Source organism: Labrus mixtus, chromosome 5 (assembly GCF_963584025.1).
Source record: "Labrus mixtus chromosome 5, fLabMix1.1, whole genome shotgun sequence".
NCBI classification, from domain to species: domain Eukaryota; kingdom Metazoa; phylum Chordata; class Actinopteri; order Labriformes; family Labridae; genus Labrus; species Labrus mixtus.
In genome coordinates this window covers 3,979,203-3,995,930 of record NC_083616.1, presented here as the reverse complement: position 1 = coordinate 3,995,930, position 16,728 = coordinate 3,979,203, and the positions used below count along the sequence as shown (strand labels likewise).

Sequence of the window (16,728 nt, the reverse complement as noted above, 5' to 3'; positions counted from 1 at the left end):
ATCCACAGGATTGGATTAGAATGGGTGGCACATCAATGCCTTTCCAGACAATTTAAATCCCACTGGAGAAGCGCTGCAGGGTGAACAGCAGCAGAATTTAAAACCTGTGTTAATGTAAAGGCCTCTTACAGAATCCATAAAAGCTACTGTGTGACCAGTTTCCAGGAATAAAGTCGGGTTGCTGGTCAGGCTTTATAGTGTTATTTTTTACTACGTCCCTCGGCAACCATCTGCAATCCAACACAGATGACCCTCCAATCTCCATCAAAGATGTGATGATCAGAAGAGTCCTTCTTTAGTTTCTGTTGTCATAACTCGGCTTGTGGGTAATGACAAAAGATGGGAGAGTCATTTATTTCAAAATTAGTTAAGTAAATCCAAAACGAGATATGAGGTCTGTATACATCAGTGTACATCCTTGCTTGCTACATGTGAGCACCAAAAAATGTCCAGATAGCCCCAGACCTATCAACAGCACTGGAAAAAGGTGGGGCATCCCACTATCATTCTGCTATAGGGGAAAAACGCTCTGGCTTGATTGCATTTCTTTAAACCAGTCACAAAGGTGTTGGGCAGTGTGAAACCCAGGGACGGGGCTTTATCAAAATATAAGAAAACGCTACATAAAACAGTATGCCATATGTCAACTGTATAAGTATGTTAAAAGATCTTTAATGATAAAAAAATACAAACATAACGTACAGTTTTCAGTGTATAGGTTTCTAGCTCAGAGGTGGTGGTTATTTTTTGAGCGGTCGATAAAAGCAGCTAAGCGCTCCTACGGAGAACGGATCGAGGGTCACATCACTGGTAATGAGCCCACGTCGCATGTGGCAGGGTTTAAACACCATCTCTTCTTACAAACCCAGAAGCCACACCACTGCAGCTCACGACCATTCACTCCCAAATGAACTTAACATTTTTCACTCCAGATTTGATGCTGCAAACACTGAGGCTGCTTCATCTTCTCCAATTCTAGTGACCAGAGAGGATTTATAGTGCTAGGCTCCTGTCACATGCCCTCAGCATTACCAGGGATCATCCTGCTGCAAGTCTTTTTGTTCCTCTTCCCTCAGGCAGATGGTATCGCTCTGTTAAATGCACTTCGTCCCATCATGCAAATAGTGTCTTGTATGTTTCTCATGTGGCCTTACTGTCTCTGTTTTTCTTCTTCCTTTTTATTTATATTTATATTGCTTTTTTTTAAACTTACTGTCCTGTGTCTTTGTCCAAGTGTACTGTCTACCTCCTGCACATGTTTTCCAATGTGGTTTTTATGCTGCAAGTGGCAAAAAACTGCACTGAACTGAACTGAGACGAACTTTCAGTCAACCTAACGACAGGCTGAGAGCTGGAGCTGAGGCGGGTTTTAAGCCTCTTAACAAACCGTTACATCACACCCACCTGTCAATCAGGTCAGCTACACACCTAACTATGTACCATTATCACAATCAAAATGGAAAAAATTCACTCCCTGTACAGTGTGTGCCAGTGATGACAACTAATCAGACCTATTTTCTTTTTTTAACCAGGCTGTAAACATGTTTATTTATGCTGTTAAAACCTATTTATTGCCTGTGGTGTGTGTATGTTACTTCCTGTGTTCCTGGAGCCAGCCTCAAGCAGCCACTCGACAAACTGCAGGATTTTGTACTTCGGCATTTGCTTCATTTTTCAAGACCAGATGTCCCTGCTTGGAGTAGACCCCTAACCCTGCAGTGTAATCTCAATCTTGTGTTTGATTTCAAACCGCTCATTCAATAACAGGACGATGACACATGCTGTGTAGAACTAACTTTTAATTGAAAAAAACTTTAAAAACAATTCTATTTCTAACAGGTTTTTAACAACATTGCAAAAACAGTTCCATACTTTCAAGCTTTGTTCAGACTACAGGAAACACACCTGGTTCTCAAATATGTGTGACGGCAGCACCGAGTTGTGTATTCATAGGTGTGGCGTTGTAGTGAAGTAAATGTGCTGGTGACCCAGTATCAAGGGAGCAAAAACGATTGAGAGCCATCTTTGCATCCTCTTAATCTGTTTCACGCCATACTGCGCTGCTGCTCGGAGAAGAATGCTAGCTCAGTCGCTATGTTCCCACTCTGGATATGACGATGCATTTGCGTGTTGCATTATGGGTAACACAAAAGATCATTTTTGAGAGAAATTTGTTTTGAGTTTCAGGAGAATTGTCAATGAGACACAACTGTAAAACTCCAAATAGATCAGTATAGATTAGCAAAAGTGGCATAGCATGTATTCATTGCCTCAATCAGTGTTTCTCAACGGGTGGGTCGGGACCCAAATTGGGGTCACCAAGCCATTTACAGTGGCTCACGAATGTGTGTCCGGAAAAAAAAAAAGTCTATAAAGCACTTTCAAAAGATCTTTTATATTTATTTTTGTGTCTTTTTTCCCGTCACATTTGTACCACCTGAGGTCCACACAGCACCATTTCCCATTGAACTAATCTGATTGGTTCAAAAAAAGAAATTAGAAATTCGGGTCGCGATTTTTTCACAAGGGAGTTGGTAGAGGGTCCTGAGGCTAGACCAGCTGAGAACCACCGGACTAGATTGACGTAAAAATCTCTTTGCCATGCAATCAGGATATACCAAAACATATTCAGATTCGCAGTCTGAACAAAGCCAAAGCTTCTTTCTTGTATTATTTTTTCATCCATAATATCCATTCTTTCCTCAAGAGGAGCCCACAAGCTCATAAAAGCAACCAACATGTAGTCTTAACTTTGACTAGTATCAAAATCACAAGATATACAATGGTGTTAATTGCTATAATTACTTCTAGATAAACATGTTGGTTTTCTGGACATGACATAAGAATGACAAAGAGTGTCATATTGACATCTATAAATCCTACAGTCTCTACTGTGTGTTAGTCTGAGAAAGCTTCTAGTTCATAGTTTGATGACTTAGAAGTTGATACAAAGTGAAACGGCTGTAACATGAACATATTACTTTTCACTCGTCTTAAAATACAATCACAGCCCGACTGGAGGTGTCAGGGCAATCAGAGCAGCATCAATCCATCACTCTCATCAGACTCAATCACACTCCCCGACTGAGCCCTGGAAACGTTCACCGAGACGGAGCAAGAGCAGCGGGGAGAGCACAACAATGCTCATTATAAAAGTACTGCAGGAAATGTCTTCTCTTCTAATGGTGACACGTTGTTCCATTTAGGAAACAACAGGAGAGGCGAGGTGTTGCAAATATCAATCACATGATCGGTGTAATTATGTTCTTAGGAAATGGAAATATATGCTTCAGTGAGCCGACACGAGTCAAACTGTGTGTCTGCTCGCCTGCTGAACTCCAGCTTAGTGAAAAGTGCACTAAAATGAGTCCTCATTGAAGTGTGTCTTTACGATACAGATCTGAGATGTCTCCTCCTCGCTCAGGTTTGTCTGCTCAGAGTTACCACTTCCCCAAGAAAGATTGAACAGAGTGTCTTTGAAATGTTATGTTCGATCTCCTGCTTTCTCCGATGCTCATTCTTTATACATCGCGCTCGTCTGTTAGACTTTTCTGCTCAGTGTCATGCGCAGTGCGACACGATATCTTAGGACAAGGTGTAGCTTAAGATGGGACAAAAATGCAAAATAAAAGCACGACAAAAACTTTTTGGAACTTGAAAATTAACGGAATTTCAATCATGTGAAGTAAAATTTGATCAATTGCGATTAACTATTGGATTTCAGCAATTTATCACGATTTTAAAAATAGTAATCATTCATCTACAGCTCTATTTCTCTTTGAAATGTATTTGAATAGAAGCAAATATTAAGCATTGAAAGCAGTTTAGTTTAGTGACTCAGCAGTCACTAGAGATGGGAGCAGAAGTGCCGCGAGCAAACTTTTGTAACCTAGCAACAGTAAGCCCTGGTGAGAAGCGCTCTGGAACTGAGGTCGAGGGCACTGCCTGCTGTCGATGGACAAAGGCCCTCACTGCTTCAGGTTAGCTGGCTGGCAGCATGCAGGTTTTTAGCTCACATAGTGATAGGGACTTGTAGACGGCAGAAGGGATGTTAAATATGTCTGCCATAGGAGGCTCATGAGTAAGTTCTACACGCTGTAAGTAAGAGTAGCTGTTTAGTGTCGATTAAGTCAGTAGTTGTGCGAGCCAGCATGAGAGCTAATGTCTGATCAGAAGACAGACTATGGGAGAATGTGCTGAGCTCTACAGTCAATCATGGATCTCCGTGCCTCCGAGACCAAAATTCATTAGAAATCTATCAAGCTTGTCGCAATTCTGAGTGTAACTAAACCTACAAATTAACCCAACACAGCAGCAGGATTAAATATATGGATTTGTACTGCAGTTACAACTATTGGGCATGGCCTCTAAACACTCTGAGGCTTTGGGTTTTACTCAAACGCAGAGCAGAGGAGAAAGCAGAGGACTCGAATGAGCAGGATTAGTCTTAGAGTGCTCTCAAGGAGAATGTAAAAGAGCTGAGCAATTAGAAGTCCTCATCAGTGTATCGTAACTCAATAGTCATTAAGATCTGTCGATGTAATGACTTATGAGATTCCTTGAAGAATGTGTCCTGTACAGAGATATTCATACACAGAATATTGCTACAGAAGAAGGTTGGAAAAACAGGTGATGTCAAAATGATCTTCATTATTAGAACCGTAAATCAGATCATCCCTTTGAGCAACGAGACGAGCACACAAAGACAGCAGAGGCCGTAAGATTCACTCTCATATATTTAACCCAAAGCAGTGAGGATCTCAAGAACCTCAGTTTCTGTGATAAAATGTACAAGCAAAGAAATATCGCATGTGTTCGAAGAATTTCAGAGACAAGCGTATTACATACTCTTGAGATTTGAATGTGTACTGTAAACAAACAAGATTATGACAGAACTTTCTGGCCATACTGAATAGAACCAAATGAAAACAAAAATACAAAAGTCGATTTCAAATAAAAGCAGTTTTTCACAAAATAGCTGAATGTAAAATGGTAGCCAATTGTGTGACTGAACAACTAAATAGTAATAGGAATCTTAAAGGTCACATATTCTCCTCCTTTTCATGAAGTTGAAAGATGTTTTTATAAGAGCTCCCCAAAACATGTGCATGAAGTTTCTTGTTCTAAATCCACTCAGATCCTGTATTTGATCATGTCTATAAACCCCTCTATTTCAGCCCTGCTCAGAACAGGCTGTTTCTGTGTCTGTACCTTTAAATATGTAATTAGCTGTGTCTGACCACGCCCCCTCTCTGGAAGGGCTTGTGTGGCTTAGTCTCTCTTAGTCTTAGTCTCACCATGTGCTGTTACGGTGAGAAGGCAGACTCAGAGGGCAGAACAAACACCTAGCTGTGGGAGTGTCACCCACCTGGGGGAGGGGCTACTGCCCTTTGTGATGTCATGAAGGGAAAATCTCCAAACGGCCTGTTTGAAAAGTGGAGCAGGCAAAAAACGGAGAGGATGGACTTTTATTATAATTGGGGGGTTTGTAGACACACTAGGGACACACATTAGTGTTAGATAACATGGTGAAGTGGATTTTAATATGTGACCTTTAAGAAGGCATGGAACCTGCAAGTTCATGATATATTAGCTTTCTCTCCAAAGCCTCACTTCCAACGGTAAAACATACAATTTTCTTTCCACGTTAGCGTTTCACTTTAATGTTTTAAAGTTGGCATCAGTTACGTTAAGCATTTTCTGCTGTTACAAAATTATAATCCAACTCAGAAAACAAGTCTTCTTTTTAATGTGAAATATCCCTGCGATGCGGCTTAACCATGATCCAAACATATGGGTGCTAAAAAGGGCTAAAAACTGTGAAGCCATTGAGGTGTGTCATTGTTGTGGCAGCATTATCCACAGAAAGTTCATCAGACATATTGGATACCTGTCTGGTCTTAGTTGTTTACAGTATTTACATTTAGATTATCAGACATAATATGACAGTGATGTAATGATGCATGCTACTTTGTGGCATAATGACAATTGAACTACATCATGAATGTGTAAGCATTGTGACACAACACAGACATAAATCATAATCTACAGCAACACATTCATTATTTCAATACAGCAAAAAAAACAACTCATCAATGTTCTCGTGTAATATGATCCACTAGGGGCAAAGTGTCATTGTTCGAAGAAAAGAAAAAAAATCAAATCAAAAATATCTTATTTGTCCTTCGTCATCTTCTTAAACGGCTTCAGTCCAAAAGCCTTTGAAGCCATATGGGTAAGCAGTTATTCTTCTTCTTGATGGACAAATCTCCAAAGCAGTGGTTATTGCCGTCTTTAAAAAAAGCGTTTATACTATAAAACAGTGCGCTCAATGCACATCATCATCTAATATCTAAAATCAAGTTTTACAACTTCACTGGCAGGAGTTTCCTCAATGTCCCATATGAGCACTCCTTATAGGGCGCCTATCTCCGCATGTGTGCATTAGGATGGAGAGTGAACACATCAGAATTCGCCATCTTGATCCTGCAAGCTACTGTAAGAGCTATTCAAGCACACCAATGCACTGCACTCGTCTTCCAGCTCGGATGACTTGCATGGATCAGGGAGCAGCAACAACACAACACATGTATGTTCACATCAAGCAGAGAAAGGGCTCAGTCAGCCGCGGTCGTCTTGCACACACTAACATGGACACTATGTTACGATAAATACCTCTCCTGAAACATTCCTCATCTTAAATCTAAATCTGAATTCTCCTTTTGATCCTGTAACCATGTACTCGTAGGAATGAGGAGCAGACCGCACAATCACAATAAATCCTCTTTGTTCTATTCATTGTGTGAGGACACTTGGACTGAAAGTTCAACAAGTCTGACTCTATAATAGTGATAAAGCTGGTTATTATCAGTGAGATATAAGTATTAGAGGATATGGCCACCTCGGCTCGAGCCTTCAGTGGAGCAATGTCTATCCGTTATTACCGTTATTAATTAAAGATACACGCACCTATACAGTTTCCAAAATGTTTAAAAGTTATACAAAATCTCTCTCTAAATCTGTAACTGTTAGTTTGAAGTAGCTTTAATGCTGTGGTTAGTTCAACACCAGGATAATGTGTGTTTTTTAAGTAGTCAGCACAATTACAGTAGGTAAGGCCGGCCTGCATTAAAAAAATAGAGTTACCTTAAAAATACAGGTAAGGTCCACACCGCAGCATCAGTCTGTTTAATGACAAAGCCAAGAATAGCCGTATGTGATCTAATGAAGGACTGTGTTTGAAACTGTTAACGATGTTTTCCTGATTTAGTCTGTCTTTCTAAGAGAGCCCGACCGATAATATCGGCTGATATTAGCACATCAAGTGACTGTCAGTATCGGCTTATTTTGTCTACGATACGTGCCGATATAACTAGGTTTATTCAATTTAAGCTTTTTACATTTGTATAATTTATTTTTTAACAGTTGTTCATTTCTTATTTTTTAAGTTAATGTTTCAGTGCACTGTTATTACTCTGGCCAATAAAGGCTTTTTTTTCCACTGTTAAAAAGAATAATCTTCTTTTAATTTTAGATATTTTTCCCAAATGTGTGATAACAGCATTTGAGTGTGTTTTTATCAATCGATCTCTAAAGATCAAGGACAGGTCTAAGAAAGATATCGGTCAATATATCAGTATCAGTATCGGCCCCAAAATCCAATATCGGTCAGGCTCTACTTTTTGAAGTTAACAGCTGATGATGCCGCATAGTCAAATAATGAAGTCAAGGGGTCCCAGGGGTGGGTTTAAGACTCTAAATGTCTTGACTGAAGTGTCAAAAGTTAGTATATTTCATTTACAGAACATTAACCTCCAACAATGGGTTCCCCTTAAACACAACAAAAAAACCAATCCAATTGCATGATGGGAAATGTTGGTTATCTCTAGCACTGTTCTAAGGCAAAAGTCTCAGCCTCTTATATCTAACATCCTCTCTGATCTGACAGATTTAAAAAGATATTCTCAATCCAAGCTTCCTGGTAGCACAACACTAAAGTGCTGTACATTTTGTTGTATTCATGTAAATAATAAACATCATTCCTACTCTATTAAATATGTATCAATGTATATTTATGCCAGCAAAGGCAAAGACTATAATCTAAGACACGCACTTGATCATGTTGTGATATTCACTGAACACTAGACAACAAATTAGTGGTGAGGAGAGCGAAAACAGTTCAGAGAAAAGTGTCATCTCTACCACTCCATTGCTACTTTGAGTGATTCAAGTTAAGTGTTGGATTCTAACGAGCTCTAATATATGCAAGAAAATTAAATGAAGGTTCAATAAACTCGGTCAAAAGGATCAGCCGACGTGAACCGACAGCTCGAGAAGAAGGGTCGGCTCATCGAGGTCAAATGTAAAGCTGTCATGTCGTGAAACATGCACAGATACGTCGCTCTGTTTGGCTACAGTTTGACTCCAAAAGACGGTGAAAATGTCGAGAGGCTTTGCTCTGAAACACACGTGTTAATATATGACATCCCTGATGGCTATAACCTTCCACTGAAGACAGCTTTGTGCGTAGGCCTCCGACTCTGATCTACAGCACGTTGCCAACACTGGGTACAATTCTAGGTATTAAATGACGGATGGATTTAACCTGAGTTTATACAACAGTCCATACGAAATACATTTATACTTTAAGTAAAATAAAACTGTTACATATGAAACTCTCTAGTTAAATATCTAGATTTTTGCTTATAGATAGAGATGCTGGAAATCTATTCTCTAATGCTTCAGTAAGCACTTTGTTTATTTACATATAAGCTCTACTTCCTTTATGGTTCACTTCCACACCTGACAAAGACGACACTCCCATCCTAGAATCCTTCACCTTTAAAAAAAACAACCTCCACTTTAAACTCCAAGAGGAGAAGTTCTTTCTGTTCTCTGCTGTCACTCTTTCAACCTGACATCCTCTCTGAACTCAGGAATCTAACTCTAGTTAGCGTCTTCTGACACATTTAGGCTAGGATGATGAGTCCCCCGTTTCTACTCCTTTTTCTTGTCCTTTTCTTTCGCTATTCGCTGAGAAATAGGCAGAAAGTGAAAATGGATAAGGGAGAAAAAACTACTCCACTGTCTGAATCTACAGGGTCACCCTGTCACCTTTGAAGGGGGGGGGGGGGGGGAAGACCCAGCTGCGCTGCTGCTCCAGCAGGGCATTCACAGAGCCAGTCCAGAGGCCTCTCAGGGGCCCTTCAACCAAAAGCGCTGTCACCCCACAGCAGGCTCAGAGGAGAGATCACCGGCCGACAGGCCAACAAAAGGAGGGCGAAGTCACAAGAGGTCATCGTAGTCCAGCATCTTGGAATGCTGACGGCTTTTCCACAGGCGGAACAGACGGAAGTCAAAGTACATCTCGATCATCTCTTTGCCTGCAGCCAGAAGATAACACAAAGAGAACAAGTGTAAGGTTAGCAAAAAATGGAATGTCAGCTCACACCGACACACTGAATTGTTTACGACGCATGACCTAAGCTCACGATTTATGAGCTCACATTGATTGTTGTGCACGACCTTAGAGAATCTAAATCTGGACAGAGGGAGGGAGCATTCATAGAAAACTCCAGCAAAATGTGCTCTCTCTCTCTCTCTGTCTCTCTCTGTCTTTCTCTTTCTCTCTCTCTCTCTCTCTCCTCATCGCGCTGGAGGTCCTCAGATATTTATGCCATAGTTTCTTTGGAGGGGGGAGAAAGATAAAAAGGGCATGCCTGCTGTTGCCATGGTGATTTCAGATGCCGTCTGTCAGTTTGTGCAGGTAAAATCAGGGAACAAAGTCCAAGATTGTGTGCAGTCGTACGACCACTATATCAAACATGTTAATAATTTAATCCGGCTGATGGAGAGCAGCTGTTCAAACGGTGACCGGCCCTGCGTGCCTCAGTGTAAACTGCACAACTGATGCTGGGCGACCGGGGTGAAATTTGGCCTGACCTTAAAATTAGTTGAGGATCTAATTGGCCTGAAATCTACAGCTTTAAGCAATGATTACTTGTGTAAATAATCAACACAGTAATGTAAATATATTTAATCATTGACAAGAAAAACGCATTTTAACATATTTGCCATTTATTTAAAAGTAAAAAGAGAAAGCTCACAGTCCTACTATGCACTCTAATTGTCCTGCTTTACAGCGATGTCCCACAGGTTCATCTGAGGTATTTCATCAATTCTGTAATCCCCGCCTGCGGCTTCTATCAGACATTGATGTTTTAAGGGTTGACCTAAGGTATTAAACTAATTACATTTTCATTTTTTTTCGATTCATTCTTGTCAGACTATAAACCTCATCAGTGCTGAATGCTTCTTGTGGGCTTGTGTCCACTGAGCAGAGAGTGGTGAGTCAATAAATGATATTAAAACTCATAGAGGCCTTAATGACATTTTAAACAGAAAAAAATCACAAGCGTGGCATCAATACATGTCAGGAAGATAAAGGATGAGGAATGCTTTAAGAGCTCAGCCGAGTTCACGTCCAATCACTAAAGTGCTTTGTTCATCGCAGTGCATCGTACTGGCATTGATTAATTACCACTATTAATGTGAAGCTGATCATGCAATATGTGCAAGCTGTGGTGAGTTCACTTACAGCACAGGTGGGACAAACATGTGTTCAGAAATGTGACACGTGTGTGTGTGTGTGTGTGTGTGTGTGTGTGTGTGTATGTGTTAGCAATAATTTGCAATTGTGTGTGTGTAGTGTTCTCACCCTGTGCAGACAGCTCAAGAGGGGACTTGAATTCAACTGAAGAGGGTCTCATCAGCCTCTTCAGAGTCTGAATCAGCTGCAGAGATAAAGGGACGGAGACAGAAGGAGGAGTTAGAGAGAAATGATACTTGAGTCCATATAGCACCAGGCATCTTCAAATAATAGCTGTTGTGCTCAGAGAGCAGACAGAGGCCCTGCAGCCGAGTGTCTGTGAGGTGGAAGGTCAATGTGCCACTTAAAAATTGCAATAGCTGAGTAAGGGGAGAAGCCCTTCAGACAGCTACAGGCCTGGCAGAGCAAGATTACATTCAGAGTTGTAGAGGACAAACACCTTAAGTCCTTCAGGAGTTATGGATTATAAAACCTTTTTCTCTTCGGCTGTTCCCAATTTCATTAAAAAAAAAAGAATTTCCCCTCGTGGGATTAATAAAGGATGAAGAAATTATTATTATAATGCTGACTATACACACAAATGGAATTACACCATGTTAAAGGAGCATTGTAGAGAGCTGTCTCCCCCCCCCCCCCTCCTCTCTAGAGTCGATGCTCACGCAGGTCACCATGTGGTGGACACTGAAGCTTCAGTGTTTATCCAGCTCTGTATGGGTCTGTAAACCTTTCTGTGTTCTAACCTCTCTCCATTTTTCAAAAAGCATCTCCAATATTGATCCTAGTTTGAGCACGTTTCTGCTCGTGGAGCTTATTAGAAACATGCAGAGGCTTTTTAGGTCGAGTACAATCACTTCTATCTGAACCACTTCTCTTGCTGCTTCCATCGCTGCAACACCTGTTGGTTTACTGTTTGCCTGGCAAACCCAGGGCAACCAAAACGGAACAGTGGGGCCTACCTTCTCTGGTCTAAACAAATCCAGAGCATTCAGGAGCAGAATGTAAAGTTAGAAGGAGGACATACTGGCTACTGCATTGTTGTCAGAGAAGACAGCACTTCAACATAACATGTTTCCTTAATGTCTGATCAGATAGTAAGATCACTTTATCGTTTCAGTCAGTAGATTATTGTACATATTAGATCTTTAATCAGCATCTCTTAATGTGCGTAATAACAGTTAGCTCGTGAAAGCTACAGAGTTAACTGTTGCTATGGAAACAGCTCTAACCGTAGATTTTCAACTTACTATTCGTTCAGTTGATAAAATAAGTCATCGTCAAATCAATAAATAATTTACAAATCAATGTTTTGTTTAATTTGTTTCAATGGTTGGTCTCCTAAGTAAGTAGCTGGGATAAAGTAAGCAAGTTGTTGTCACCGAGGAACGCAGCGAAACGCCTCTGTTCATGTCGGGATTCTATTCTGTGACAAAAACCCGCACACTGAAGATTATCACTTCCTGTTTTCTCTCTCATGTCTGTGACTGAAGAACAATGTTTTCCTTGGATCATTTCAGAAGTTTCTTTTTACGGTTCCCTTTTTTGTCCTTGAAAAGATAAAACAGGTGGAAAGTTAAGCAGTTTACAACCCTTCCCATTTTCAGACAAACATCTGAAGTACCGTTAGACGACTGCTGTAGTGCATCCAGTGTTGTAGCACCAGATGAAACATCAACCTGTCCTTTCAAAACACCTATTTCGTGTATCTACCACACGTGTTCATGTGTGCACCCACAGGACTGTCACACCCGATGACACTCTTGTCTTTGGCACCCTACACACTTTTCACTTTTACTGCCTCCTTGTTGCAGCTTGCCCGTCCCTCCTCTCTCTCCCTGGGGTCTGGTCCAGTGCCAGCTGGTGTGCCATCCCACATAGAGCCGAGCAGCCGAGTGACATTAACAGGTTTGTTTCCACGCGGCTTTGCTGTGCATTAGTCAGTTTAAAGATCTTTTTTTTCTCTGGAAAAATGAGTCCAGAGAAGAAATGTAATCATATTATGGTCAACTCAACTTAGTGGGAATGGTGTCTTTTTGAAAAAGATACATGGCCCTACATTATATATGTTCTATTTCCAATGAAAATTTTACTTTTTATGCTTTATAAACCATGTTTTTTCTCCTAAAGGTTAAACATTTCAGGGAGTACATTGTTGCAACATACACACCAATAGCAACAAGTGCAAGGTCATTTGCAGCAAGCTTTTCTCTATAGTGTAAACAGACATGCAGGGTGACCCAGGACCCAAAACAAAGCAGAGGGGCCTGGGATTCAAACTACGTCTTAGCCAGGCACAATCTCTTTCTGGAGTCTTGTGTCATTGCTGCAGGTGCCTGTCGGGTTTAATTTTGTATCCCTTGACATAAAGAGGATGAAAAATGTTCTCGCCATAAATAAACGAGTGGAAGGGGAAGAAAAGTGACAGGCAGAGGCCATCTCTCCCTGAGTGTGTATTCTTCATGTTCTTCATCACTCAGGCTGTTTCTCTCTGTTGATACTGCTCAAACACTGCATTTGAACAAGGGGATCATGTGGAAGAAATACGGTCGGCTGATGTTAATGGTGTTACTGAGTGCATGTGAGTAGTTTTAGGTGACAGAACTGACCAGAGAGTATACGTGTGATGCTAACCCCACCTGCTCTGACGCTTACCCTGGACATTTCCCTGAGGTTTTACAGACCATCAATGGAGCATGACTTTTGACGATGGGGTAAGCTGGGCAAATAAACTCTGAGCAATTTATAATATTTCACTAGAGCAGGAGACCTGTTCTAATTTCCCTCGGTGCATTTGTTAAGACTCTGGATTTTTAGCTTAAGATAGTAAAAAAAAAAAAAAAAGGATTTATGATAACACAGCTGAAAGTCTTAAAATGCTAAATAATTTAGATCATAGTTAACAGTTAGCATACTGTACACATGCCATATTAACCAGAATGCCTCTTTTGTTCTCAAAGCTATGTATGCAAAGCTGCTGACCCAGGGATGTAAATAGATCATCAGAAGTTAGCCCTAAATTCCTGCGTCTAACCAAAAGACGACCATCTTTGTTGTTCTTTGCCTGGCTGTCAGTCATCACCCACTGCGTTCATACCTGGCCCACAGACAACGACGACTCCGGGTGTGAACAGCCAATAGCTGCCATGTGACTGTTTTTCTATGATTGGATCATTATGTAATAACTGGATCAGAAAAGTGAACAGAAACTGAAATGACAAGATTTCTGATTACTTCTGAGATGCTTACACCCATGTGTTACATATAGCTAGAAGGCTAATGTAGCTTTGTGTTGGGAGTTGCTTCAAACTATGTTAGTTAAAGATGAACTTCTTTGTCTCCCTAGCTTTTTGTGTTGCACAGATGCTTTGTGAAGTTCCTCGCGTATAAATACAGTTATTTGAATGGACTTGATTCACATGTCTGAATCCATAATTTGCTTGAAGGTTGTTTTTTTTTTAGAGTTTCAGAGTTTGCATGTATGGGGTTTTATCATTTAAAACTGTTACACAGCAGCACAAGTAAAGTAAGATATCTTCAGATAAAAGTGACACAGACAACTGAAGATTACGACACAGCTTTGATTCAAAGAGATTTAGAAAGTACAATCATTCATGGAGAAGCAGCTGCTGGAGGTCGACTGAGTGGTACAGATTGTGAGTGTGTGTTCGTGGTAAGATGCACTTCATATTTGAAGTGAATTCACTCATTAATGGACTCTGATTCACAGAAATACTCTCAGAGATAAGGACTGGATACTCAACCTGCTGGATAAGCTGATAGAGCGGCATAGTCATCTTTCTTTGCACTGAATATTTATGTAGAGACTGCTGTTCAGTTCACTTCTGTTTATCTTCCTGTATCTGAGAGAGATCTCTGTCATATTGAATTTTGTTCTCAGTCGTTGGCTTCTTATCTGGGTGTTCTCACACCTGCAGCGTGTTTGCATGATACAACTTCTCGGGGAAAAAACAGATACAACATCTGTTTGTCTAAGGAGGAGGGGAGCTTAAACCTAAAAGTGGCGGCGAGCATTATCCTGTAACTGAATGGAGCTCTTACTACAGAAAGCAGTGTTGAAGCCAATGCAGAAGTGCGAAAAATGCAGTTCATCTAGTGTCCACTTGAGGCTTTGATAAGTAAGCCCCTGGAGTCACATACACACTCATGATAAAGGAGGAATGTATGACTTTCTGATCCAGTAGATGTTGACCCTTGAGCACCAGCATGAAACCAAAAACAGACTGCTGTTTGGCGACACCTCCACTATTCTGAAGCCTCCGCTCTCCTCCACCTTCAAGGGGTTGAAAAAAATTGTCCTTTGCTCGAGCTGCAATCACCTATGTCCTACATTGTTGTGTTAGCATGCTAATGTTAGCACTCTTTGGGTAACTCGTAGCTTCATATTGAATATATATTGGCACTGAATGACCGAGATCTAAAGACACTTATGTGAAATCCAAACAAGCAGTGAGTATGTTATTCTTCTTCTCTCTAGTCCTTGACTAAAACAGCTTTATACGCAACGATGTCCTGTCCATGTAAACATGATGTAAACACAGCTCCGACAACAACACAGCAGGCAGGACTCGAGCTTCTCCCTCATTGTAGACAGTCATGACTCAAAGAGACATTTACACAGGATAGACTTGATTTCTGCTGTATTCATAAGTAAAATGCTGCACATTCTACCTTTTTTTTATAACTCATCCGTTTTGGTCACACTGAGGCCAAGAGTTATATATAGGGTCTTGCTGATCTCATTGACAGGTGGGTGTGTTGTAGCAAACAGATACAACGTACTTGCTCCATGCTAGTTGCTTAGTTGACGGAAAGTTAGTTTGGGCTTCAAAACTAGTCCACAGGAACCGATAGGTGACATGACTGAGACTACGTCCATGTTTTATACAGTCTGTGCTGTAACGCCAATCAGCTCTCAACCTGTCAAACAACACGTGTGATTGATTCACTCTACACAGAGCTATCGAACAGATTCCTTTTCTCTTTTAAGGAAAACAAGCTCTCCTCCTGCGTTTGACTTCAGCAGTGTGAGGCAGCTAGCAGAGCTGTAGGGAGTGATGCTGGGTGGAGTGCAGCATCATCTGAAGGTAGCTCCGTCAGTCAGTCTATTAATAGTGACTCTCCAGCTGAGCTTGCAGGAGCGCACACACAGGCAGCAGCGGGGGGATATTTGTTAAATGCAGCGGATAAGCCCTTCTAGGTTCAACCCTCCTCCTCGTGCGACTTGAACTGAATCACTGAAGAGAAGATGCCGAATGTCACAGTGACTATCACGGTGCACTGCTAGTACTTCCTTATACTCAGAAGGTACAGGCTTAAAATGAGCTGTTGTACATGTGGAACAAGCAGACTTTGGGTAATTAATTTATCTTTTTCAAATGTATTCTACATTGGGTTTTAAATGCGATAAATAAAGATGCATGCAAGAGATAAATGGCGACCCTTTAAAAGAATAGTTCATGCATTAGATTCCCTCAATAAAACATGAAAGCCCTTAACCCACAAACCTCACTGACCTCTTTATGTCAGCTTTAAGTCATATTTTACAGACCCTTAAAGGCTAAATATTTTCCCATCAGCCGTCTAGCTTTTTATTTTTTTGATTCAGTCAGATTTATTCAGACTGATTCAGAATTTCTGACGGCATTAATATTTCACCATGAGGAAAAAACAGAACAAGCAAACAGCACAGCATCTGTGTGCACACAAAGCTGTGTTGAAGAAACATGTTCTGACTTCCAGCTCAAAGGCTTTCAAAATAAGACAACGTGGTTACCTCTCTAAGAGCCCTTAAGAGCCGGGGGAGGGGGAGTCATGTTCACCCATATATACACCATCTGGTTAGATTTTCTACACAATGCAGTGGAGTCAAGAATAATTTCTGAAGGTGTTGTTGAAATTTGGATGGAAACCTGACTAATGATTAATGATGTTCAAACATCACTGAATATATATTAAACTACATGATATGATAGGTAAAATACCTTTCTCTTTGTTATATGCTACATACAGCATCATCCCCATTCCCCCACTGGTCTGCACTCACACTGCTCCAGGACTAACTGGGCCTGAGCACAGTTACCTCTTGTACAAAACGTTGTGAT

The 16,728-nt window shown here is 40.8% G+C and overlaps 1 protein-coding gene and 1 long non-coding RNA gene across 2 annotated transcripts in view; one reads left to right on the top strand and one right to left on the bottom strand.

Moving 5' to 3' along the window:
- LOC132973773 (uncharacterized) overlaps positions 1 to 16,728 on the top strand; it is a 390,261-nt gene that overhangs the window by 197,444 nt on the left and 176,089 nt on the right. The gene's annotated exons all lie outside the window — the stretch shown is intronic.
- nsmfb (NMDA receptor synaptonuclear signaling and neuronal migration factor b) overlaps positions 1,783 to 16,728 on the bottom strand; it is a 53,436-nt gene continuing 38,490 nt past the window's right edge. Inside the window, exons 15-16 of the mRNA XM_061037349.1 lie at positions 10,718 to 10,793; positions 1,783 to 9,383 (exon numbers count right to left, since the gene is read on the bottom strand). Coding sequence (XP_060893332.1) covers positions 9,286 to 9,383; positions 10,718 to 10,793 — 174 coding nt within the window. The 3' untranslated portion in view covers positions 1,783 to 9,285. The remainder of the gene's footprint in view (positions 9,384 to 10,717; positions 10,794 to 16,728) is intronic.